The following is a 26,372-nucleotide window of genomic DNA, read 5'->3' as shown; positions in this document are numbered from 1 at the left end:
CTACACACCCACATACATAAATACATGCTCTGTGACATATGTAGTTTTTGACAGCCATTCATTTCAGTTGAATCATTTTGAACTACAGACACTTGACTTGAGAGTATGATACATTTTATAGCCACACACACATGCTGAAAAGAAACATTATACTATAAGACAGGTTCACATGTAATCTTTTACTTAATCTTAACTTAATGTGTACTTAACATTTAATGGTTTACTGCTGCTCTCTTCTGGCCAGTGAGTATTTCTACCAGTGTTCAGATATACACTTAATGGCCAAATGTATGAGGACACCCCCTCCTAATCAACAGATTTTGCTAGGTCCCTTAATTTAAGTGAAGACAAATCTTAATACTTAAGCATTTTAGAGAACTATGTTCTTCCAACTTTTTGGAAATAGCTTGTTCATGAATGTTCCTGTGCACCAAACAAGGTCAATAAAGATATAGTTCATTGAATCTGGTGTGCAAGATCTTCACTCACCTGCATGCACCTATTTTATTTATTTTTTCTTGGCAAATGCTATTTTTGCCCTGGTGCAAATAATGGTATATGCTATTTACACCCCAGTGCAAATAGTGGCAGATATTATTTGCACCCAAACCCTGGTGCAAATAATGGTAGATACTATTTTCACCCTGGTGCAAACAGTGTCAGATACTATTTGCACCCATATTTAAATACTAACTTACAGGGATATGGACATCACTGCAGTGTGTTTATCATGTTTATTTAGAGTCCCACCATCACACTACAGCAACCCTTACCCCTAAACCTAACCCTAACCTACCCTAAAAAAAATTACCTAAGTTTTACTACAGTAACCATAGTTTCACCATGGTATTTTGTACTAAAATTATAGTGACCACGAAATTAACCATGGTTACAATATTACCACCATATTACTGTAGTAACACCATGGTTAATTGCATTAAAACTATGGTTTCTGCCAAAAAAGATAGTTACTACAATATTACTATAGTAATACAGCGATGCAATCTAAACACAAGTGATGCCGAGCCGCAGGAGGGAATGAAAGCGATAGACAGTCCCCACAGACCCTTCTCTGCACTCCCCCGATATTCACCGTGACCAAATCACTGCAATGAAATCAACCTTTAAATTAATTTGTATTTATTATTGTAAGTGGTTTTAAAGGAAATATTAAAAGTAGAAAAATTGTGGGACAAAAGGCGGAATCGAACCAGTGTCGCTAGGACAACACTACACATTCACACCCCACACCACTGCAGCGACACCTATTGTCTAGTTAGTTGTATAGTTCTCTGGTTCCACCTGACAATTCTGGTGCAAATAGCTGCACTGTGTTGCAGATGCTATTTGCACCAGAGCGTAAATAGTCACTCCGTTTTCTTTTTGAGGCGGCACCGATTTCAATTGAAAACAGATTGGGTGCTTTGTGGATAAAGAATTTAGCCAGTATTATTATGCAATTTATAAAATACTCCTTGTCTTTGTTTCCCATGATAATCCCAAACAGTAGACTACTACTACAGTAGGGAATAGGAGTGATCGTTCTTAAGGGAACTGACAAAATACAAGTTAAAAGCCAGCTGATTAAAGTCGTGTCTGAGTGCTTAATGACATGCAGCAGCTGCAAAAAGATAAAATATTTTTATCTTAAAGAGCGTGTGCCCTAAGCAGTCATGTAACAAAGTGGCTGATGTCTCGTGAACACAAGCGCTGCTGTTTCAATCAGTTTAGTCATCCACCGCCTTTCTACTATTGAAAATACTGAACCCGCAGCTACTGAGGAACCATGTTAAACCGCCTTTTGTCACTTAAAGTTTTTAGAATGACTGAAAAGGAGAGGATTCTCACTGAAATGGGCCTTAATTTAAGAGCGCTAGTGCTAAGCGCAGTGCTATACCATAAGTCATACTTGCAAAGTCAGTGGGCATGGCCATGAAGTTTTGGTATTTTCATGCAAGCATGCGCTAAGTATAGGCGTAAGTGGGTTTGGTGAAATCATGCGTGCAGTGCGCTTAAGGGCTGTATCAAGTGCAATTTAATCCGGAGGATATTCTCCGGTTATTGAACCGTCTGTGTCCTACTATACTGTATATGTTATTTCCTGTCAAGCACCAGTGATATAAACAATAACAGCACATTCATAAGAAGTTGGTAGTGTAAATGGACTGTCTGCAATGATTTAGAAGAATTGAAAATTATGTTCATTTCTGCATTAACTCTGTACTCTGTACTGTTAGTCAGGCATATTTCTTTGACAGTGACACTTTTCTTTTATACGCATGGCAAGTGTGATTCTTGTCAGAATTTGGATTTACGTGCCATTAAATTATAGAGAATGTAAGTATTATAAATAATTTTCTACTGACACACAAATCAAGGCTAGTATTAACAGTGGTTGCATCGGCATGCATTTCACTTCTTCTGGTCGATTTTGATTTTGAAAAATTTGATTTATTTGTTTAAACACTAAATACCAGCCGCTTTTGCAGTGACTTAAAAATCACTATGACAACAGGTGGAAAAATACCAATACAAATTAGAGCATAAATACAGTTGTAAATATCAATATAATAATAATTGAATAAAAAATTGAAAAATAAACCATGACCTATAGAAAGTTTAACAAAAATCTCAAACTTTAATTTCATTAAATGGCTACAACTCTGATCGTGATGTTCCACTATATTTTCAGAGTTTGTACATGAACTTTATTACTACCTGCTGGTAGAATCTCCAAACTGCAGATGCAGAAACTGAATTTAGAGGTTGCACTGAAAACAAACATGTTTTTGAAACATCTTAGCGCAATGACCTATTTCTCAGGAAAATAGCAAATTGCGCTTTGGACCACTTCATTACCATACAGTACACCCACAGTTTGCACACATACACCCACAGATAGCGCAAACGCTCCCACCCATGCCCACTTGCGCTGGAATGAAAATTGTACTTAGAATTATCGAAAATTTAATAAGACATAGCGGTGGTCTCAACAGGACTCAACAGGACTCAAGATGGCGCCGAGTATGGCTGCTGCGTTGCGAGCTCCGACACAACATAGCAATGGTTTGTTTGTTTTGTTTACAATTCTTATGTTTTTTGTCTTGGATGTTGTCTGCCTTATTGTCTACGACAGACAAACACTTTTGGACATTGGCTCAGCGATCTCACACCGTAAACCGGACTTCACATTCCTCAATGCCGACCCGCTGTTTACAAACACGCAAACAAGCCCCCACAAGCCGACACAGACCGGGCACTCAAGGAACTGTATGGGAGTATAAGTGAGCAGGAAACCGCGCACCCTGAGGCCGCGTTCATTGTGACCGGGGACTTTAATAAAGCCAGTTTAAAATCAGTCGCACCAAAATACCACCAGCACATTAGTTTCAACACACGAGGGGACCGGGTTTTGGACCATTGCTACTCTCCGTTCCGGGATGGCTACAAATCCCTCCCCCGCCCACCATTTGGCAAATCGGACCACTCTTCCATTCTGCTTCTGCCCGCTTACAGGCAGAAACTGAAACAGGAAGCACCCACCCTCAGAACGATCCAGTGCTGGTCGGACCAATCAGACTCCACGCTACAAGACTGTTTTGATCGCACGGACTGGGAGATGTTCCGGTCCGCCTCTGATGACGACATCGAGCTTTACGCTGATAGCGTAATGTGTTTCATCAGAACGTGTGTAGAGGAAGTGATTCCGACCAGAACTGTGCGAATCTATCCGAATCAGAAGCCGTGGATCAACAGCGATGTTCGCGCGGCACTTAATGTGCGGACCTCCGCTTTTAATTCCGGGAACGCGGAGGAGCATAAACAAGCCAGTTATGCCCTCCGAAAAACTATCAAAACAGCAAAACGCCAGTACAGGAGTAAGATTGAAGGACAGTTTAACACCACCAACTCTAGAAGCATGTGGCAGGGAATTAACATCATCACGGACTTTAAAGGGAATAAAAACTCCGCCATGAACACCGCTGCCTCTCTACCGGATGAGCTAAATACTTTTTATGCTCGTTTCGAGGGAAATAACACCGCCCTCGCGGAGAGAGCTCTCACGGCCGAAGCTACAGAGGTTAGTTCACTCTCCGTCTCTGTAGCGGATGTAACCCGATCCTTCCGACGGGTGAATATCCGCAAAGCCGCGGGTCCAGACGGCATTCCGGGCCGCGTCATCAGAGCGTGCGCGAACCAGCTGGCTGGTGTTTTTACGGACATTTTCAACCTTTCCCTCTCTTTGTCTGTAGTCCCCACATGCTTTAAAACATCCACCATTGTGCCTGTTCCAAAACAATCGAACATAACTTGTTTAAATGACTGGCGTCCTGTTGCTCTGACCCCCATCATCAGCAAATGTTTTGAGAGACTAATCAGAGATTACATCTGCTCTGTATTACCACTCAATCTTGACCCGCTGCAGTTTGCTTACCGCAACAACCGCTCCACTGATGATGCCATTGCATCTACAATACACACTGCTCTCTCCCACCTGGAAAAAAAGAACACTTATGTGAGAATGCTGTTTGTAGACTACAGCTCAGCATTCAACACCATAGTGCCCTCCAAGCTAGATGAGAAACTCCGGGCTCTGGGCTTAAACAGCTCACTGTGCAGCTGGATCCTGGACTTCCTGTCAAGCAGACGCCAGGTGGTTAGAATAGGCAGCAACATCTCCTCATCACTGACCCTCAACACTGGAGCCCCGCAGGGCTGTGTTCTCAGCCCACTACTGTATTCCCTGTACACACATGACTGTGTGGCAACACATAACTCCAATGCCATCATTAAGTTTGCTGATGACACGACGGTGGTAGGTCTGATCACTGACAATGATGAAACAGCCTACAGAGAGGAGGTGCACACTCTGACACACTGGTGTCAGGAGCACAACCTCTCCCTCAACGTCAGTAAGACAAAGGAGCTTGTGGTGGACTTCAGGAGAAAAGACAGAGAACACAGTCCAATCACCATCAATGGAGCACCAGTGGAGAGAGTCAGCAGCTTCAAGTTCCTGGGTGTCCACATCACTGAGGAACTCACATGGTCCGTCCACACTGAAGTCGTTGTGAAGAAGGCTCATCAGCGCCTTTTCTTCCTGAGACGGCTGAGGAAGTTTGGAATGAACCGCCACATCCTCACACGGTTCTACACCTGCACTGTGGAGAGCATCCTGACTGGCTGTATCTCCGCCTGGTACGGCAATAGCACTGCCCACAACCGCAAAGCACTGCAAAGGGTGGTGCGAACTGCCAAACACATCATCGGAGGTGAGCTTCCCTCCCTCCAGGAAATATATACAAGGCGGTGTGTGAAAAAAGCTCGGAGGATCATCAGAGACTCCAGCCACCCGAGCCATGGGCTGTTCTCACTGCTACCATCAGGTAGGCGGTATCGCAGCATCAGGACCCGCACCAGCCGACTCCATGATAGCTTCTTCCCCCAAGCAATCAGACTTCTGAACTCTTGATCTCCCACGATCAAAATACATCAGCCCTGCACTTTATTACTCTTTTATCTCACACCGGACTGTCATAAATTATATTACTGTCATTATATTATGTCTCTCTTAACAACTGACTATCAACCGACAGCCTGAATGTCAATACAGTACAATACTGTACATTCTATATATATACTTTTTTCATATATATTTTAATTTTTATTGAATAATGTGTATCTATATAGTATCTATATAGTAAAAAACAAAACAAAAAAAAACAAAAAAAAACAGCATATTGTATACTGTACAGTGTATGTTATTATTTGTATATTGTTGAGTGTAATTATGTATAACAGATGTTTAAATTGTGTTGTGTTAATTTGATGTTTTAAGTTGTGTAATTATGTATAACAGATGTTTAAATTGTGTTGTGTTAATTTGATGTTTTAAGTTGAGTGTAATTATGTATAACAGATGTTTAAATTGTGTTGTGTTAAAATGATGTTTTAAGTCGAGTTTAATTATGTATAACAGATGTTTAAATTGCGTTGTGTTAATTTGATGTTATTGAAAATTGGTATATGTCTCATCACTGTCACGACTGCTATGTTGATCGGACCTGCACCCAAGAATTTCACACACCATTGCACTTGTGTATATGGCTGTGTGACAATAAAGTGATTTTATTTGATTTGATTTGATTTGATTTGATTTGGTTGCGTGTAACGCTGTGCTTTGCACGCTCACGAAAAAAGAGCCCTATAAGCTGCTGCTTTCTTTAAACTTGAAGACAAGAGAGTGTAAAAACGGTGCAAAACCTGTCAAATGCATGTCAGCACCAAAGTAAATGAACAGTGACAGATTAAACAAAAACATAGACATAATAATCTATATTAAACTATAAAAACCTGATTGACCATTTGTAGCAACTCATAATGTATCATATATCATTGTTTTGTGCTCCTAATGTCATTGTTGAGAGAAAATTAGTATTTTATAAACATTGTTTCTTTTATACTGTACATTGTGTGCTGATATGACATTACTGTATGTACTTTGATTACATTATGAGTTGCTACAGTGAGTTTATAATGTATTAAATTTCCCATAATAAATCTATTACATTATGCAAAAAACTTTATTACATTATGCACTCAAAGTTTTATTACGTTTTGAAAAAATTATTATATTATGAACATTTATATAATTTAAATTAGTACATAATGTGCAGTTATTACATTATGCTTTCTTATTGCATTGAGATCATACATAGTTGGCAAAAATTAACTGCACTGAAGCTGATGCAATTAATTCAATTTTATTACCATAACGCCACGCTTTCTCTTAGTGCTGCTCGATTTTCCCGTGAGTGCGGTCTCCAAAGCAGCCACTGTACGCTGTGTGTAGCGGAACATATGTGACTCGATTGGACTTGGACTGACAGAATTTAGACATGTGAAAAAAGATTTCTGCCACAGACTTTTTATTTATTTTTTATTTTTTTACATGCAGTTATTTAATTTAATTATCGAAGGTACAAATACATTTTTGGAAGTTGAAAAAATCCATTAAAAACCCTCTATGCTCAAAAATCTAAGGGGGCATGTACCCAATTAGTCTGAATGGGCATGACGCCTCTGCTCACCTGCACAAGGCCCAGATTCTAACCCCACTAAGCACCTTAGGGGTGAATTTGAGTGCCAACTACAATCCAGGCCCCAACAAGTGTATGACCTCACTGATGCTTTTGTGTCTGAATGGGGGGCAAAAGCCTGCAGCCATGTTACAAAAGCGTGTGGAAAGCCTTCCCAGAAGAGAGAAGGCTGTTAGTGAGGATAAACTCCATATTAATGGCAGTCCTTTTGAAATTAAATGCTCAACAAGCACATATGGATATGGTGTTTGGGTGTCAACATACTCTTCTCTGTATAGTGTCATTCATATGTTATTTCCTTAAAAAGAACAGGTTCTAAGATTTGATGTAATTTTATTGAACGAAATTCAATCAATTGTAATTAATTTCCAACCCAAACAATAAGTTGTAGTGATTACCTCATATATTCATTATATCTTGGCAAAATATATCAAACATGAAATGGATATCCATTTTCTGCAGGTTGTTCTCTCATGTAGATGACCCATTCCTGGATGATCCTCTACCAAGGGAGTATGTGCTGTACCTGAAACCCAGCGGCCCACTCCTGAACCAGCTCTCCAACTTCTGGCAACAGAGTCGCATCACCTGTGGCAAGAACAAAGCCCACAACATCTTCCCTCACATAACCCTCTGCCAGTTCTTCATGGTCAGAGCATTTATCAACACTACCAGCTGTATATGTGTCATCTTTATTAGCATGATTTAATAGTATTTTAAATAGTATTGTTGTATTAAATAACACAATTTTTTTTTTTACAGATAAAACATTCTTGTGGGTATTTCAGAGGTTGTAGGATGATCTGAATTTCTATTCTGGGCTTATTGTTAGGTTAGCTAGTTGTTTCTCTACAAACTGTTTTAGGGACAGATATGGGTCATCATGCTGTATACTGTACAGTGTGTTGACCTAACTGTCTCAGGCCCTCTGATCTGTAAGTTCTGTGTTCCTGGCAGTCTCACCGTAGGACTGTATCTCTTTCTCTCTCATTTTAGTGTGCAGACAGTAAGGTAGATGCCCTCTGTGAAGCTCTGCAGACAGTGGTAAGCCAGTGGAAAGGTCGTTTTCCTTCCCCCCTACCCCTGGAGTTCTACTCATCCTCTAACTTCATTGGCCTCTTTGTTGAAGAGAAGGTGGCTGAGGTGATCAAGAGCTTTGCCACAGACTTTGCAACTGAGGCGGCTTCCAAAGCAGGTGTGTGGTGAGAGGTTGTCTGTTGTTTTGCCTAGCTATAAATTATGATGACATGAGCAGTGAACACCTTTTTTAACTAATGGTACTTTGTTTTTTACCTTATTGTTCCTTTCTTCCCCTCTGCCTTCCCATTCCTCCCTCTTTCTCTCCCTCCAGATGTACATGTGGAGCCCCATAAGAAACAGCTTCATGTAACTCTGGCCTACCACTTCCAATCCAATCATCTAGCATCATTAGAGAAACTTGCCAAAGGCGTAGACATAACCCTGGGCTGTGATTGGCAAGCTGTACTCTTGTCACGGGACATCCGATTTGCCAATCATGAGGTAGTCTAATTAATGTCATTATCAGTTTCTCTTGATAACTTCTTAAAGGTTATAATGTTTTTTAAGCAATTATTCACAGAGGCGCAAGGGTATAATTTTTCCACACTCAATAAAACTTGTAGTAATTTTAAAGCCTATTACTTTGGAATAAACAGATATTGTCAACTATGCAAAATAAAAAAAGTACCAACGAGCCACATTAATAAATCTCTGATTACATTGTCTATATTTTTTTTCTGAGATTCAGTTGCAGTTTGTCTTTTCAATTGCGTACAGCAGACTGGAGCCATAGTTTAACAGGTTTATGTTTCTTGCATTGTCAGAAATGACACTAAAACAGTCACGTCCCAGTAGTTTCTTGATTGGTTTCAGGGCGCATCACAAGAATTTCATCTTGTATGTGAAAAAGAACACTTCAAATGTCCTTAGTGCTTTGGATCACGGATCCCTCATACATGCTTTGTAAATGCCTCCGTGTTCTGTTCTGTTTCTCACCCACACCTATTATATTGCTTCTGAAGATATCAATGTAACCACTGGAGTCATATGGATTATTTTTATGTTTCCTTTATGCGATTTTTGGAGCTACAAAGGTCTGATCACCATTCACTTGCATTGTATGGATCTACAGAGCTGAGATTTTCTTCTAAAAATCGTTTGTGTTCTGCAGAAGAAAGTCATACACATCTGAGATGGCATGAGGTTGAGTAAATGATGAGAGAATTTTCATTTTTGGGTTAACTATCCCTTTAAATGTTTATATTTCTTGAATGGAATAAGACATTTTCACCAAATTTGGGACACTTATGTATGGGGTCAATTTGAGGATATATGAAAGAAATTGCATGCTTCTGCCTGTTGGTGGCCTATAAAAGTTACAAACATAAAAATAGCTCTAACTATGAAACCATGATCAACTTGAAATTTTGCATGCATTGTCTTTGTCCAGGGTGCCATCAAGGCAGCAGCTATTAGACAAGGTTAAAAAAGGCAGATTGGAACAAAACGTGGTGGTCCTATTTGTCTCTTGGACCTAGAGGTCTGTGTAAACGACAGGATGCGCTATTGCTTTTTACAAGCATATAAAAGGTTGGATATTTTGCAGTGTTTCACACAGACACATGTTATTCTTATCATATGATAGATCTCCTCATTCTGAACAACTTTGCTTTAAGAACCATTGGTGTCAATCAAGTCGTTCGTTAAATATTTGAGATTATTTGAAAATACCTACTTTTGTGAGCTAGTCCTAGGTTTTTCATTTGACATCAACAAAACCTGTACAGGAAGAATCTGTGGACAGCCTAGATCAATATATATGTATATATACTGTATATAAATACACACTCACTGACCACTTTATAAGGAACACCTGTACACCTACTTATTTATGCGATTATCTAATCAGCCAATCGTGTTGTAGCAGTGCAGTGCATAAAATCATTCAGATACGGGTCAGGAGCTTCAGTTAATATTAACATCAACCATCGGAATGGGGAAAAAATTAGATCTCAGTGATTTCGAACATGGCATGGTTGTTGGTGCCAGACGGGCTGGTTTGAGTATTTCTATAACTGCTGATCTCCTGGGATTTTCATGCACAACAGTCTCTGGAGTGTATAAAGAATGGTGCAAAAAAAAACAAAAAAAAAAAAAAATCCAGCGAGTGGCAGTTCTGTGGGTGAAAACAGCTCGTTAATGACACAGGTCAGAGGAGAATGGCCAGACTGGTCCAAGCTGACAGGAAGGTGACAGTAACCCAAATAACCACACGTTACAACGGTGCTATGCAGAAAAGCATATCCGAACATAAAAAACATGAATCACTGAGGCAGATGGGCTACAACAGCAGCAAGACCACGTCAGGTTCCACTTCTGTCAGCCAAGAACAGAAAACTGATACTGCAGTGGGCCTACTATCTGTGCAGTGTTGGGTAACGTTACTTTTAAACGTAACTAAATTAATTAAAAAGTTACTTTTTATGGAAAGTAAAGCGTTACGTTACTTTTGCGTTACTTTTTTCACACCGCCAATCTCTCTTCTGCTGTGCATTCAATACAAATACAAGAGATATGTAGAGACATTACAGTTCATGCTAGCTACTGTACAATACTCATGTCAAAATAACATACTAAACAAACAGATATTTTGACAGTCTACAATCAGTAGGTCTTCTCGCCATATTTATAATAAAGACTCAATAACTGGAATATGTATGATTTGTTTTTCCATCGACATGGCAGCCAACATGAATAATGAAGAATAACCACTACCTTACCTAAAGCAGCAAAGTCCAACACTCGAACCTGCATCATATATATCATCATATGCTGTGCCCATCGACAATGCTAGAGTCAACTTGAGATGTTTTTCAGAAGTCAGAATAAAATTCAGTGGAGAATGCCAACCTAACATGTTCAAGGAATAAGTCTGATGAATAAATGAATATTTTTCACTTCATCTCAGTGCACGCTTGTTTTGAGCTGATCCACGGTGCGTACAGACGCCACTGGTTGATCGCATACAACTGCAAATGCACATGTTGATACAACTTGAATGGAATCATTTTTAATGCTACCAAAATGTCTTCAAAACTTTGTTTCACAAATCAAATGACTTGTTTATTATAGAACAAAAATGTAGAATATTTTAAGAAATTAAGATATTTTGTCTGTGTACACAAACCATGTAGTACCTTGCTCGCAGCTGCTGATCCAGAGTCAGCTTTTCTCATCCCATTCTCCTAGTTACGTGGAGCTATATCAAGGAGCAGTTCAGCTGCATAAATCAGTGAATTGAGCGAGTATTTCACCCTGTTTATCATGCCATAGCCATCAGAAGACTAGTCTTATAATCCCTCTGCCTAAACGCGCTTACTGACTTTTTTTTAATGCAGTATGTATTAACACATGAATCAATCGCATTTCACTCAACCGAATGTTGAATGTTAAATGCTTTAACACAGAGCAGTTCGGATGCAAACTGATCCTAGAGAAGTAGTTATGGGCAGCTTTAAAACAAAGAAATTCGGATGCACAAACAGTCAGTGATCATTCCACATTGTATGTATCTGTATAAATATAATCATGCCGTGGCCACAGGAAGTCTTCTCTGGCTTATGTCTGTGCTATATTATACCACAAAAATGTGTGTTTACACACTTTTAAATGCAGCCTACATGAATCAATCACGAGAATCAAAGTAGCACTTACCAGAATGTTACATTTTTGACAAAATTCTGCCTTATGAGAACACATTTCTTAACTCTTGCTGTGACTGTCATGACAATGACAAAGTTTATGATGGCTGCTCATTTAAGCTCCAGTGCACAAAAAAATCCACCGCTGCAAATGATGAGTACAACGGGATTCCACTGAAGCGTTCAGACTTACATTCCTTTACCAGCAATATTTTGCCATTTTTAAAACATAAATCTCAGGGTGGGCTAAAAGAAGACTTGTTGTGCTCTGCCCATCACTGATAAGTATGGCTCATACTCTCTAGAACTACAATACCCATCAAGAGCACACTACAATGCCCATCATGCTCACACATACTATAACTTCATTGAACATCTCTAGTAAGCCTCCCACTCTTTAGAACTACAACGCCCATCTTGCCCCTCCTCGAAGTTTGCACACTTTTACTTATGAATTATCGCAATACGGGGAAAGGAGAGGTGTACAAAAGCAAAGCGTTACTTTACTCATTACTCGAAAAAGTAATCTGCTTACGTAACACACGTTACTTTTATCGCATTACCCCCAACACTGCATCTGTGTACCTCAGCAGAAATTGAGAGTCATCAGACCAGTTGACATTTTTCCAATCATCTACTGTCCAGTTTTGGTGAGCCTGTGCCCACTGTAGCCTCAGTTTCCTGTTCTAAGCTGACAGTAGTGGTACCCGGAGGGGTCTTCTGCTGTTGTAGCCCATCCACCTCAGTGTTGGATGTATTGTATGTTCAGAAATGCTTTTCTGCAAAGCACTGTTGTAACTTGTGGTTATTTGGGTCACTGTCACGTCCCTGTCAGCTTGGACCAGACTGGCAATTCTCCTCCGACCTGTGTCATTAACAAGCCATTTTCGGCCACAGAACTGCCGCTCGCTGAATGTTTTTTGTTTTTCGCACCATTCTCTATACACTCTAGAGACTGTTGTGAGTGAAAATCCCTACTACTGCGGCTGCACCTGTATTATTTCAGCAGTTCCTTAATTATTCCTAAATTTGACAAACATTTTGTGGATGTTATTAGTGTTTGTGTTAAAGGCATAGTTCACCCAAAAATGAAAATTCTCTCATCATTTACTCACCTTCATGCCATCCCAGATGTGTATGACTTTCTTTCTTCTGCAGAACACAAATGAAGGTTTTAAAAAGAATTCCTCAGCTCTGTTGGTCCTCACAATGCAAGTCAATGGGTTCCAAAACTTTGAAGCTCAAAAAGCAAATAAATGAAGCATAAAAGTAATCCACATGACTCCAGTGGTTAAATCTATGTCTTCAGAAGGGATATGATTCCTTTTTTTACTATAAATCTCCACTATCACATTCTTTTTTTTTGTGATGCTGAAACTATATTAGTGAAGTAAATCAAAGTTATTGTATATTGATCTTTTGACCCAGGGGCCTTTGTTTTATCTCTCTCTATCTCTGTTTTCAGACTCTGCGGGTGATGTACCCTTATGTGCCTCAGAATGATGATGAACTGGAGCTGGTGCCTGCTGATTTCATCTTCATGTCGTCCATAGAACAGGCCACTGCCAGTGAGGGCTGGGTCTATGGGACCTCTATGAGTACAGGGTTATCTGGACTACTGCCAGAAAATTACGTCAATCGGGCAGATGAGTGCGACACTTGGGTCTTTCATGGGTAAGTTGGATCACGAGAGGTATTTCATGATACCAATACTATCGTAACATCATGCAACAATTTAAAGGTATAGTATGAAAATATGAAGATTCTGCCAACATGTTGTTCCAAACCTGTATGACTTTTTCCCAAGGAACACAAAAGGTGATGTTAGGAAGTACTGACAGCCAATCACAATTCACTTTCATTGGATGGAAAAAACATGTAATGATAAATCAGTGGTGACTAACATCTTTTGTGTAACATGAAGGAATGAAACTAAAACTGGTTTGGATTAACATAAGAGAGAGTTAATGCTGACAGATTTAAAATTTTTAGGTGAACTATCCCATTGAGACAATAACTGCCAAGTTTACCTCTTTATTAGCTCTCTACATTCTATTACTACATTTCATGTAACTTTTTTCAGGTCTTTCTCTTTCCTAAATGGAATGCCCCCTTCCAATAGCAGGGGTGCAATGGGTGGATTTTTTCTTGATGCTCACTTTGATGGTCGTGATGACTCCATTCCAATGGATCCAACCAGTCTTAGTGTCATATGCCAGCCTATGCAGGTAAAAGCTTGAGGAGGACTGTATTGTTGATTTAACATAGTCTAAAAGCTTTTTAAACGGATAATGTCTTATTCAAACATTTGTTTTAGATGCTACGACCCAATCAGTCTCGATTGCCTAAGAGAACTTTGTTTGTTTGTCGCCATGGTGAGAGAATGGATGTAGTTTTTGGGAAACACTGGATCACTCAGTGCTTTGATCCCAAAGGTCTGAGTTCAAATCTTTTTGATTTGCTTGTTCTTCTGTTTTCTATAGACCTCCATTTCTAAAAGTTTTTAATCTTTGTAACTGAAAATTAACATGTAGTTTAGGGATGTGTTAACTTTCGTGTGTATGTGCTTGCTGCGTCCTGAGCAGGTCGGTATGTGCGGTCTAACCTCAATATGCCGCCAAGTCTCCCAGCGAGGACTGGGGGGTACAGGGACTATGATAAGGACTGCCCTATCACTGTGTTTGGATCCACGCAAGCTCGTTTAGTTGGTCAGTCCCTCGTCACTGTTAAATACCCATTAATAACAAGATTACATGAATTCCTTTCTATTTTACATATGTTAAACCTCTACTAATGCAATTAAAGATGAAGGATGTCATTTCTTTGCCACAAGCAGCACCAGACAAAATTACCTTTAAATTCACCTTTAATTTGCTTTTTGTGCAAGGCATCAGTTTTAATTTGTGTTTGTGTGTAATTGTTTTATAGGGGAGGCCCTGCTGGAGAGTCATACAGTGATAGACTTTGTGTATTGCTCTCCATCTCTGCGCTGCGTGCAAACAGCCTATAATATCCTCAGAGGTATAAGAACACCACCATCTCTCCTTCATCTATCTTGGGTTCCTTCATGAATCACAAGTTTTGCTGATATGAATGTATTATGAGGCAAGGATTGTGATCAGTATCGTTTCACAGGATCCATGCCAGTTTCCACCCTAAAACAATTTTTTCACATATGCCTCATTCACTATTATGGACGATGTCTTTCAGGTCTTCAACAGGATATGAAGACTAAGATTCGAGTTGAGCCTGGTCTGTTTGAGTGGACTAAATGGGTATCTGGAACCTCGTTACCTGCCTGGATCCCCCATGCAGACTTAGCAGCTGCTAACCTCAGTGTGGATACAACGTACAGGTGTATATATACAGGATACATAGAGAACATACAGTTTACATGAAATTATTGTGCTCCCTAAATATATTTTATTGAAATTATGTTCTTTTTTTTGTTTTGTTTTTTTTTTGCTTCACTTTTTTATTGTAATGTTGTTTATGGATTGCATTATTTGTTATTTCTCACGGCAAATGGATTCTGAAATTGCAAAAATGAATAGGTCTGATAGTATGAAAGTTTTATGTCTCCCAGCACTATTTAGTTACAGTAAATAAATCAATTCCTCTAAGTTGTCTTGTTCCAATCCAGACCTCATATACCCATCAGTAAACTGGCCGTGTCAGAGTCCTATGAAACATACATCAGCCGCAGCTTCCAAGTGACACGTGAAATACTGTCAGAGTGCAATAATTTGGGTAGGTCATGAGCTTGTGTATAATTGTGTTTGTGTCAGAGTCAGAAATTAACCAGAGCTCTAGGCAAAAATGCAATCAAAATTGACTTAAATGCCCCAGATGCGAATAATGCCACTGTAGTGAATTCCTTTTTTTAATTTTTTTATTTTTTATTAGATATTTGACATTTCACAATATTTTATTTTAGTTTTATCTAGTTACAGGTTTCGACACCATAGTGAGGATTTCAGTTAACTGATTCAATTGAAATATTTGACCTAAATGGACAACACATAAAATATCAGGGTTCCCACAGTCCTGGAAAGCCTAGAAGTATCAGTTAAAATTGTGTTTTACAGGCCTGTAAAAGTCATGGGAAGTAACTAAATCTTGGATAAAAGTCATGGAAATTTTGATAGCAAATATATATATATATATATATATATATATATATATATATATATATATATATATATATATATATATATTCTAGTTACGCTCAGTTTTAAAATATTTCATCATTGAAATATTGCTCTTGGGTAGAGTTTTTGTAGAGTACAACTTGCTCGCAAGCCATAATGATGTCTGATCTGTGAGCAAATCTTTCTTTGTGTAGGTTATTCTCAGTTTATTGGTTGAAATGGTTCAAAAATCAGTCTGAGTGATTCATTTGCAAATCTGAATCAAAACTATTTTTAAAAATGTCCAGAAATCACAAAAGATTAGAAAAGTCATGGAAAACATTCAATTTAATTGGTCAAAAATTGTGGAAATACTCTCATAAAGGTAAAAATGGCCCAGAAAATCAATTAATTGAAAATAAAAATAAATTCCCAATAAATAATAAATATAAAAAATATATTTAAATAAAAATTTAATTTTTGATACTTGTTTATGTGTACTTGCATAAAGGGGGTTTTGCAAGTTTCAAGCTTACCTTGTTGTGGTGCCCTTCAAACAGGAAATACAGTGCTGATTGTGGCCCATGCTTCCTCTCTGGAGGCATGTACAAGGCAGATACAGGGACTCACTCCACAGAACTCTAAAGACTTTGTACAAGTGGTCAGAAAGGTCAGTTCTCTTGTGCATTTCCCAAATATTTTGTCTCTATGAATTGTTTTGGACATGCATCATCCCTCTTTTCTCCCCTTCCTTTCTTTGTCCCTCTCTTCATCTCTCTGTCTCCATTTCTGCCTGTGTCCCTTGCAGATACCTTACTTGGGCTTTTGTGCCTGTGAGGAGATGGGTGAGACAGGTGTGTGGCAACTTGTGGACCCGCCAATCCTGCCACTCACCCATGGACCCAATCACAGCTTTAACTGGAGGGAAGCGCTGCTGCAGGACTGATAGGCACTGCAACTTTACTTTCATTGCTCTTCCTCCAAAGGCAACAATGACATGCTAACAGTCACACATCTCTTTCACATCATCACAGACCTGCACCATAGCACTATATAAAGCTCTTGCTTTCATAGCCAAGTTCTCGCACTGCTGCAGTACACCTCAGCACACTTAGACTATGTCTTAATATATAAGAGCTGTAATATTTGTGATACGCTCCCATAATGTGCTCAAACACCGTTTGCTGGCCTACATACATGGTCAAGGATGAAAAATCAAAGCTTAATGCTCCAGCAGGTTATTTCAGAGTTGAGCTTAACACTTGCTTCCAAATGCACCCAAAACATAACCAAAATCTGAGCGCTTCAGCCACAGAACATGTCATACACAGGATGTCATGCACGGTGATAAACTCACTGAGGAGGAAATTGTGTGCAAAGTTGCGTCGAAGTTGACAAGTCATCATCCAAGACATCCAAGATGAATGCCGCTGGACATGGTTGGGTCTCTGCACTCTTTGTAAACTCCATTTAACTAGACTCTGTTGGGGAACATGACTTCTCTCTTTTACACTGTGAACAAAGTAGACATGCACAACCTCTTGCGCCAAAAATAAGATCTCCTCAGACCTGGTTCAAGCCCAAACACCAACCTCCTGAAAGCACAAGAGAATAATCTGGCAATCAGACAGACCCAGACAAAGCAGCTTTAAATTAGTTTAGAAAAGGATTTGGAGGACAGCACATTTGTCCTGTGCCTTGCTATCATGCTGCTACTGTTAAAAACTTTGCAACTATAGGATACTTTGGGAGGACTGTTAGTTCGGGCTTATTTGGAGACAGGTTTTGCATGTAGGGTTGCTTTTGCAAAATGGAAGATGATAAGACCTGTAAGGCATCATCAAACTTTCAAAGACATTGCCACAAATGATTAGAAATTCTTAAGAATTATTTTACAAACAGCAGCTTGAATAATGTTATGTGCAGCTGTTAAAAAGGAATGTACTGCTGCAGGCAAGTAAGGCAAACTTTACTTTCTGAGCACTTGAAAATCTAACTAAACAGGAATGCTTCAACAATGTAAAGAATTGTACATTAATGCATAACATGTCTGTATATAATAAGTTGCATAGTAAAACCAATTGACGTGTTTCGCCAATTGACGTGCATTTATTTATGTATTCATAAGATAGTTGTAAAGATATTATGTTGGTGCTTCAGGTTTCTTTTTTATTATTTCCTGTTATTAAAATAGAGAAATCAAGCCATAGCAAATAGCCATATAAACCACTATATAATGCAGTGTTTCTCACCACTCTAAGCACTTACATAAGCATATCTATTACTGTTAAATGCCATCTGTATTGCCTGATCTTCATAATCATTTTGCCCACCTATGGTTTGCCATGTAATGATGACAATGAGGTGCGCAATACACTGCATAAACAGAAGAGGTTTATGAGATTTTTTTTTTTCCGAACTGTGTTGATCTAGTGCATTTACTTATAAAGTTTATAAGGTTATGCTGTCATAAATATGGACATTAGGCTGGACCAATTGTGCCAAGTATGGGGGAACAAGGTCAGATCTGTCATGATATGTTTGTGACAGATGAATGAAGTTGCAGTTGATTTTGTATTTTATTTTATTGTATGTCTTGCTTAAAGGATCTCTGTCAGGGGAAGACTCTTGAAACAATTAAAACATTTCAGAGTCCAAGGAGTCTAAAACAAATCTCACTTCAGTAAGTTTTCCAGCACAAGTTACATAACCTTCCGTTGTAGCATCTAAATGCTTCCTACTCACGAATTTAAACAAGACATTTATCTCAACACAGATGACTTAATGAAGATTTATGAAGATTCTAAACTAGCCATAATTAAAGTTAAGCTTCCCATTGATTGTGTTTGTGTGCAGGCATGGTTGAGTGTTTATTCATGTGCCAGAAGATGAAAATGCAACTTTCCTACAAAAATGAAATTACCCTTGTCTACCATACACCATGTCTACCGTGAATAGATTATTGTTCTTCCAAAACTGCCCCATCACACAACCACATCAGGCGTATTAGTGTGTATTACCACAGAGTACTGAACAAATACAGCTTGACAAATGTTGAACCAGACAGTGTTTTACCCAGTAAAAATAAGAAATATTGTATAAAACCTCTAGTTTCTTCTGACTATTTGAAAAGGAAGTGTCAGGTAACCTCTAATCTTAGCCAAAGAGCTTCATTGATCCTTTTTTTTTTTTTGTTTTTTTTTGAAAAACCGAATGAATCATTGTTTTCTGATGCTCTTAGAAATGTTCTTAAAACATGCTCAGTTTTGGCAATAAGGGTTTGTCTTTTTCCTGATGAGTTTGTGTAAGTTTATAAACACTTGGAAGCTTTAATAATCAATTACTGAGGCAATTAATTCATGAATTAATTAAGGAAAAAAACAGAGTTGCAATTACACATTGCATTTTTACTATTTTTTTTTCAGTCATCCCTGAAATCTGCCCTTTTTAGTTTTAATATTAATTTCTACTTTTATTCAGGTTATCTGAATTAAGGCTATTGAAGTTCAGTTTTGAGCCATTTTACCAGCATAAAAATCACCCCAATTTCACCTTTTCATAGTAAAAGTTTGTATATGAAATGACTGCACAAACATAAGCTATAGTTCAGTGCTCAAACTGTTTGAATTTGTGTTTGAGTTTAATGCACACTCATAAAAGATTCCAAAAGCATATGTGACATTCCACCATGAAAAATGACCCTTTTAAATATGGTTGTTGACATTTATTTTAAGACTTAATGCTTAATGTTTGTAAAGCATGTTTGCAAATAAATCTTTTGTTATCCTACATTCGAGTTTTTTTTCCATTTTTTTTTCTTTTCATGTTTTACATTGCAGTGATCATGTTACATATACTGCATATCATCTAATATGTGCTATATATATTTTGACTGCAGTGGTAACTTGACCCTCAGTGCAGGTTCCATTTTGCTCCAACAAAAGAAGCCAAAGAAGCATTTACCCTAAGTTTTCTGATTTGTGATTGTAATATAATTACTGTAATATTAATATTTATTGCTGAAATATTTATGAAGTACTGTTTTAGTATTTATTTAATTGATTAGGCAAATCAAAAGCTTATAAATCTGTTTGGTGAGGACTTTAGCCTTGTCTTACTTTTTGCATTTTAAACAGTTTGCACCTCTTATGCTCTCTTTTTCCAACAAAGTGCATACTCGATCTTTGAAGGGAGTCTTGTATAAGGCGGAGATTTATAGTTAAAAAGGACTAAAATATTGATATGTTTCTCAGCCACATCTATCATATCTTTTCTGAAAATAAGGATTTAACCACTGGAGTCATATGGATTGCTTTTATGCTGCCTAGCCTACCTCTATGTGCTTTTTGGAGCTTAAAATTTCTGGCCACCATTCACTTGCATTGTATGGACCTGTAATGAAGAGAGGCTCAGGGGCGGAGCTGCTGGAGGCTCGGAGGTCAAGGCGGCTGGGGACTTAGACAGTGAGGTCAAGGCGGCTGGCTCTGGTACAGACAAGGCTTCAGGCATTGGCTCTGGGACGGATGATGTTTCAGGTGGACCATGGCAGGCGTAGACGCTAGCTTGTGTACCGTGGCAGGCGTGGACGCTGGCTCGTGGACCATGGCAGATGTGGACGCTGGCTCGTGGACCGTGGCAGTCTTGGACGCTGGCTCGTGGACCGTGGCAGTCTTGGATGCTGGCTCGTGGACCGTGGCAGGCGTGGACGCTGGCTCGTGGACCATGGCAGGCGTGGACGCTGGCTCGTGGACCGTGGCAGGTGTGGACGCTGGCTCGTGGACCGTGGCAGGCGTGGACGCTGGCTCGTGGACCGTGGCAGGCGTGAATGCTGGCTCGTGGACCGTGGCAGGCGTGAATGCTGGCTCGTGGACCGTGGCAGGCGTGGACACTGGCTCGTGAACCGTGGCAGGTGTGGACACAGGCTCGTGGACCGTGGCAGGGGTGAATGCTGGCTCATGGACCGTGGCAGGCATGGGTGTTGGCTCGTGGACCATGGATGCTGGCATGTGGACCGTGGCAGGTGACTCTTGATGTGGAAGCCATTGTGGGAGTGCTGAGTTCCTCATCAGCCACTCCCACAGTGAAAGACCACTCAGCACCAGGGAATAGTCCATGAACTAAGCCAGAGTCCATTGAATTTTGCCTGCAAGCATCATGGAGCATAGAGGGTCATTTAAGCCAGCATGAAAACAGTCCTTGAGAGCGACATCATTGAAAGCCACATGCTCACATAGTCCACAAAAATCAACTACATAGTCTTCAATGGGACGACTCCAGTGACCTATTGCTGGGTTACTGTACATTCTGGTGGTTGTGTATTCTGTAATGTAGAGACAGGCTGAAGACAGGGACGAACGAAGACGATGATGATGTGAGAAACCAAGTGCAGTATTTACAAAGTGAATAACCAACACAAACTAGAACAAAGAGACTTAAATTGACATGACTAGACTTGACTAAGATGGATTACTACAAACAAGAACAACGTTACACAATCAATACACAACAAAGTACAATCTTCTTATTCTTTGGGGTTTTGGCGTATTCCACACCTTAGGCACATACCGCCACATACTGTTTTTTTTTTTTTTTTCAACCAACATGGGTGATCTTTCTACCTTTCTTCTTATGTTTGTTTTGGTTTCCAACAATGGTGGGCTCAGGCTGCTGCATGTTCAGTTCCCATGCCTAAACCTCACCATGTGAGTTCCCTCTATGTCGGTGTGTATGTAGTATCCCCTGCTGAAACGCAGGATTAGGAGGAAGAAAATGCCATTATGGAGTCCTTGCCGCTGGCCGAGACCCTCCCAGATATCTACCAAGCCCAACATCAGGCTGTGCTTGAGCTACGCTTGGAACAGGAGCAGCAGCAGTTCCAGGCGCTGTTCCAGACTCAGGCAGAGGACCAGCAGGTGCTACGGAGCTTTGTACACAAGGAGGGGTCTTCAGACACGACCTCGGACCCACCCATGGCCATGCCTCACGTCACACTGCCCAAGATGGGACTGCAGGATGATCTGGAGGCTTTTATCGAGCTCTTCGAGCAAACGGCCGAAGCATGGAAGTGGCCGAGCACCCAGTGCGCGGTCTGCCTACTGCTGCTGTTGTCCAAGGAAGCCCAACTCGTGCTCAAAAACTTCCTGCGGCCAACCTCCTGGTGTACAAGGACTTGAGGAAAGCCATCCTGCAATGGGTTGGACGCAGCCCAGAACAACATCAGCAACACTTCCACTCACTGAGGCTTGGCGAGCATGGCTGCCCGTTTGTATTTGCCCAACAGCTCTGTGACACAAGCCGAAGGTACTGGAACAGTTCATCACCTGGCTACCAATAGGAAAGGCAGAGTGGGTCCAGTGCCACCACCCAGCGGTCCAGCTGGCTGAGGACCATATGGCGGCAGATTCAAGGGCCAGCGAGTCCTTTTCCCCTCTCTCTCTCTCTCTTTCCCCTTCTCTCTCTCTCCTCCCCCTCTCCTTCCCTTCGTCTTGTTCCTGCTCCCCGGTAATGGGGAATTCCTACCCCAAAACCAGTCCCCCGGTCCTGTGGTCAACCCTAACCCTCTCTGCTCTCCCCCACAGGCTGGTGAATCCGCTGCCACGGGTGTGGGTGTGGGCTTGAAGTCTGGTCCGGTCTGCTGGAGCTGGGGGGAACCTGGACATTTCCAGGACCGATGCCCCATGAGGAAGGTGAGGACATTAGTCCGGGTCCCCGACGCGCCACAGGCCACCACCGATCGAGCAGGAGCATACCGGATACCTGTGAGTATTAAGGGGGGATACATATCAAGCCTTGGTGGATTCAGGTTGTAATCAAACCTCCATACCTGTATAAAAGGGGTACTCAGCTATGGGAATTTATACTGGGAGATAAAGTCCTTGTATTACTCCCCACATTGAGCTCTAAATTACTCGCCAAGTAGGTCACACGGCGAGTTGGGGTAATCAATTATGAGGTTAGACGAATGGATAGAGGTGAAGCACATCAGATTTACCACCTCAATCTCCTAAAACCATGGAGAGAGGCGGTCCCCGTGACTTTGGCGATGGTGGTTCCGGAGAGGGAGGAGCTTGGACCGGAGGTGAACTTAAAAGCCACCGATCGAGTCACCCCAGTCACTTGTGGAGACCACCTCTCACCATCACAAGTCACAGAGGTTGCCAGGTTGCAAAGAGAGTTCTCCGACATGTTCTCACCTCTTCCCGGTCATACGAATCTCATAGAGCACCATATTGAATTGACCCCAGGGGTAGTGGTATGCAGTCGTCCCTACCAATTACCCGAACACAAAAAAAGTGGTTCAGGAAGAATTAAAGGCCATTCTAGATATGGGAGTAACAGAAGAATCCCACAGTGACTGGGCCAGCTCGGTGGTGCTGGTTCTGGAGAGTGACAGCTCGGTCTGGTTCTGTGTGGATTATAGAAAAGTCAATGCGGTGTCTAAATTTGATGCGTACCCAATGCCTCGGATTGATGAACTGCTTGATTGGTTTGGCACGGCTCGCTTTTATTCGACACAGGATTTGACAAAGGGATATTGGCAGATCCCCTTAACTCCCATGTCCCATGAAAAAAACTGCATTTTCCACACTGTTTGGCTTACACCAATTTGTCACCCTTCCTTTCGGTTTGTTCGGGGCTCCGGCTATGTTTCAGCGGCTCGTGGACAGAATCCTCAGACCACAGACTGCTTACATGCTTCCTATCTGGATGACATCATTATTTATATTTATTATTGGTAGCGGCACCTGCAGCATCTAAGGGCTGTCCTGAAGTCGTTGAGATGGGCGGGACTCACAGCAAACCCTAAGAAGTGTGCAATTGGACAGGTGAAAGTATTGCATCTGGGCTTCCACTTTGGTCATGGGCAGGTGCGGCCCCAAATTGATAAGACCACAGCAATTGCAGCCTGCCTGAGACCTAAGACCAAAAAGGAGGTGAGACAGTTCCTGGGGCTGGCTGGCTATTATCGTAGATTTGTGTCTAACTATTCAACCATCACCAGCTTGCTGACTGATCTCACTAAAAAGGGAGCACCAGACCCGGTCCAGTGAATGGAGCCGTGCCAACAAGCTTTCATGCAGGTAAAAGCTGCACTTTGTGACAGGCTGCTTCTGCATTCCCCTGATTTCTCTCTCCCTTTTGTTTTACAGATGGACGCATCGGACAAGGGGCTGGGTGCTGTTCTGTCCTGAGTGGTGGAGGGGGAGGAGTGCACAGTGCTGTACATTAGTCAGAAGCTCTCTATGAGAGAGACGAAGTACAGAACCATAGAGAAGGAGTGTCTGGCCATCAAGTGGATCGTTCTCACTCTCCGCTACTATTTGTTGGGATGAGCATTCACCCTCTGTTTGGACCACACCCCGCTCCAATGGCTCCACCGAATGAAGGATGCCAATACCCAGATCACCCATTGGTATCTGGCACTCCAGCCATTTAAGTTCGAGGTGGTCCACAGACCGGGGCACAGATGGCTGTCACGGACTTCCTCTCCAGAAGGGGGTTTGGGGGGTTGTGGGCAGTCCGGACGGTTCCCCTGGCCTGAGTCAGGCGGTGGGGGTATGTGGAGGTGAGGGCGTTGTCAAACGCCTGTCTGGGGAGTGGGAGAGTGGTAAGGACATCCACCTGAGATGAATTTTGAATAATTACCATTTCCCTGTTCACAGTGAGTGTCAGTGTAGATAAAAGATGGCCCAGTCCACCGAAAGGCAGAGAGAGGCTGGCTGAGAAGCTGTTTGTGTGTTTGAATTGAAGCTTCAACTTTGCGCTTTAAGCGAATGTGTTTATTTTCTGTTTATAAAAAGTGACATTCCTGAGTTGGAATCGCCGAATCGCTTCCTCCTTTTGACCCAAATACGAACTTCTTCTACACTAATGTTATGTGTTCTACATTTCTTCCTCTTTTCCATAAAGTGCCATCTTCAGCATATAAAGCAGCTCCAATTCCTAATCCTATTTCATCAAAAATTTAATTTATCATAATGTTAAATAATATTGGACTAATCACACTTACCTGTGGTACTCCACACTCTTTATTATGTTTCTGACACTGCGTGGCCCACCTTTACCCTGAATGATCTATTAGTTAAAAACTGCAATATCCAATTAAACATCCTCCCTTTTATCCCCATTTTCTGCAGTTTGATTATTAATCCTTCTTTCCACACTGTGTCATACACCTTTTCAATATCAAAATACACTGTTACTACATTTGTAAGTGTTTCTGTTGGCATATGTGATATAGTATATTTTGTCTTCTCCTGGTGCTGTATTTTTGCATCCATTAATTGCCAGGTTTAGTTCATCCAAACTAAAATCAACACCTAATGTGTCCTCGGATGTTTTCCTTGGCATAATAACATCTGGATAGCTTTTTAATATTTCTTCTCTTTTATTACTATATTCACTGTCCTTATTCAGTGTGTATACTTCAGCAAATGTCTTTCCAATTAAATTAGCATTGTCCTTATCATTTGCATATACAGATCCATTTTCTGTCATTACTGGTATAGGTGTATACTTTCCTTTACCACCCCTTCTCTTTAGCATGTTCCATACTTTGCTTATACTGGTCTCTTTCCCAATGGTTGAACAAAATTTTCTTCAATATTATCTTTTACCTGTTTTAATTGTTTTGCGACAACTTGCTTTAATTTCTGATATTCCAATACATTTTCTAAACTAAGATTTTTCCTTAGTGTTTTAAATGCATGATTGCCTTAGTACACTCTTCAGACCACCATGGTACTATTTTCCTTTTTCTTTTGCCTGTGCTTCTGTGGAAGCTATTTTCAGCAGCATTATATTTAAACTCAGCAAAAAAAGAAACGTCCTCTCACTTTCAACTGCTTTTATTTTCAGCAAACTTAACGTGTAAATATTTGTAGGAACATAAAAAGATTCAACAACTAAGACATAAACTGAACAAGTTTCACAGACATGTGACTAACAGAAATGGAATAATGTGTCCCTGAACAAAGGGGGGGTCAAAATCAAAATTAACAGTCAGTATCTGGTGTGGCCACCAGCTGCATTAAGTACTGCAGTGCATCTCCTCCTCATAGACTGCACCAGATTTGCCAGTTCTTGCTGTGAGATGTTACACCACTCTTCCACCAGGGCACTTGCAAGTTCCCGGACATTTCTGGGGGGAATGGCCCTAGCCCTCACCCTCCGTTCCAACAGGTCCCAGACATGCTCAATGGGATTGAGATCCAGGCTCTTCGCTGGCCATGGCAGAACACTGACATTCCTGTCTTGCAGGAAATCATGCATAGAACGAGCAGTTTGGCCGGTGGCATTGTCATGCTGGAGGGTCATGTCAGGATGAGCCTTCAGGAAGCGTACCATATGAGGGAGGAGGATGTCTTCCCTGTAACGCACAGCATTGAGATTGCCTGCAGTGACAACAAGCTCAGTCCGAT

The 26,372-nt window shown here is 40.8% G+C and overlaps 1 protein-coding gene across 1 annotated transcript in view; it reads left to right on the top strand.

The window, feature by feature from the left end:
• LOC127432437 (ubiquitin-associated and SH3 domain-containing protein B-like) overlaps positions 1-19,740 on the top strand; it is a 41,061-nt gene extending 21,321 nt beyond the window's left edge. The window contains exons 3-14 of the mRNA XM_051683517.1: positions 7,563-7,749; positions 8,097-8,295; positions 8,452-8,621; positions 13,287-13,495; positions 13,905-14,049; positions 14,139-14,256; positions 14,407-14,529; positions 14,750-14,842; positions 15,032-15,176; positions 15,465-15,571; positions 16,512-16,621; positions 16,760-19,740. Of these exons, the coding sequence (XP_051539477.1) occupies positions 7,563-7,749; positions 8,097-8,295; positions 8,452-8,621; positions 13,287-13,495; positions 13,905-14,049; positions 14,139-14,256; positions 14,407-14,529; positions 14,750-14,842; positions 15,032-15,176; positions 15,465-15,571; positions 16,512-16,621; positions 16,760-16,897 (1,744 nt within the window). The 3' untranslated portion in view covers positions 16,898-19,740. The remainder of the gene's footprint in view (positions 1-7,562; positions 7,750-8,096; positions 8,296-8,451; positions 8,622-13,286; positions 13,496-13,904; positions 14,050-14,138; positions 14,257-14,406; positions 14,530-14,749; positions 14,843-15,031; positions 15,177-15,464; positions 15,572-16,511; positions 16,622-16,759) is intronic.
• Positions 19,741-26,372: the final 6,632 nt, after the last annotated feature.

Source organism: Myxocyprinus asiaticus, chromosome 4 (genome assembly GCF_019703515.2).
Source record: "Myxocyprinus asiaticus isolate MX2 ecotype Aquarium Trade chromosome 4, UBuf_Myxa_2, whole genome shotgun sequence".
NCBI classification, from domain to species: Eukaryota; Metazoa; Chordata; class Actinopteri; order Cypriniformes; family Catostomidae; genus Myxocyprinus; species Myxocyprinus asiaticus.
The sequence above is the reverse complement of the archived record's forward strand: the minus strand, read 5'-3'. Positions and strand labels throughout refer to the sequence as shown.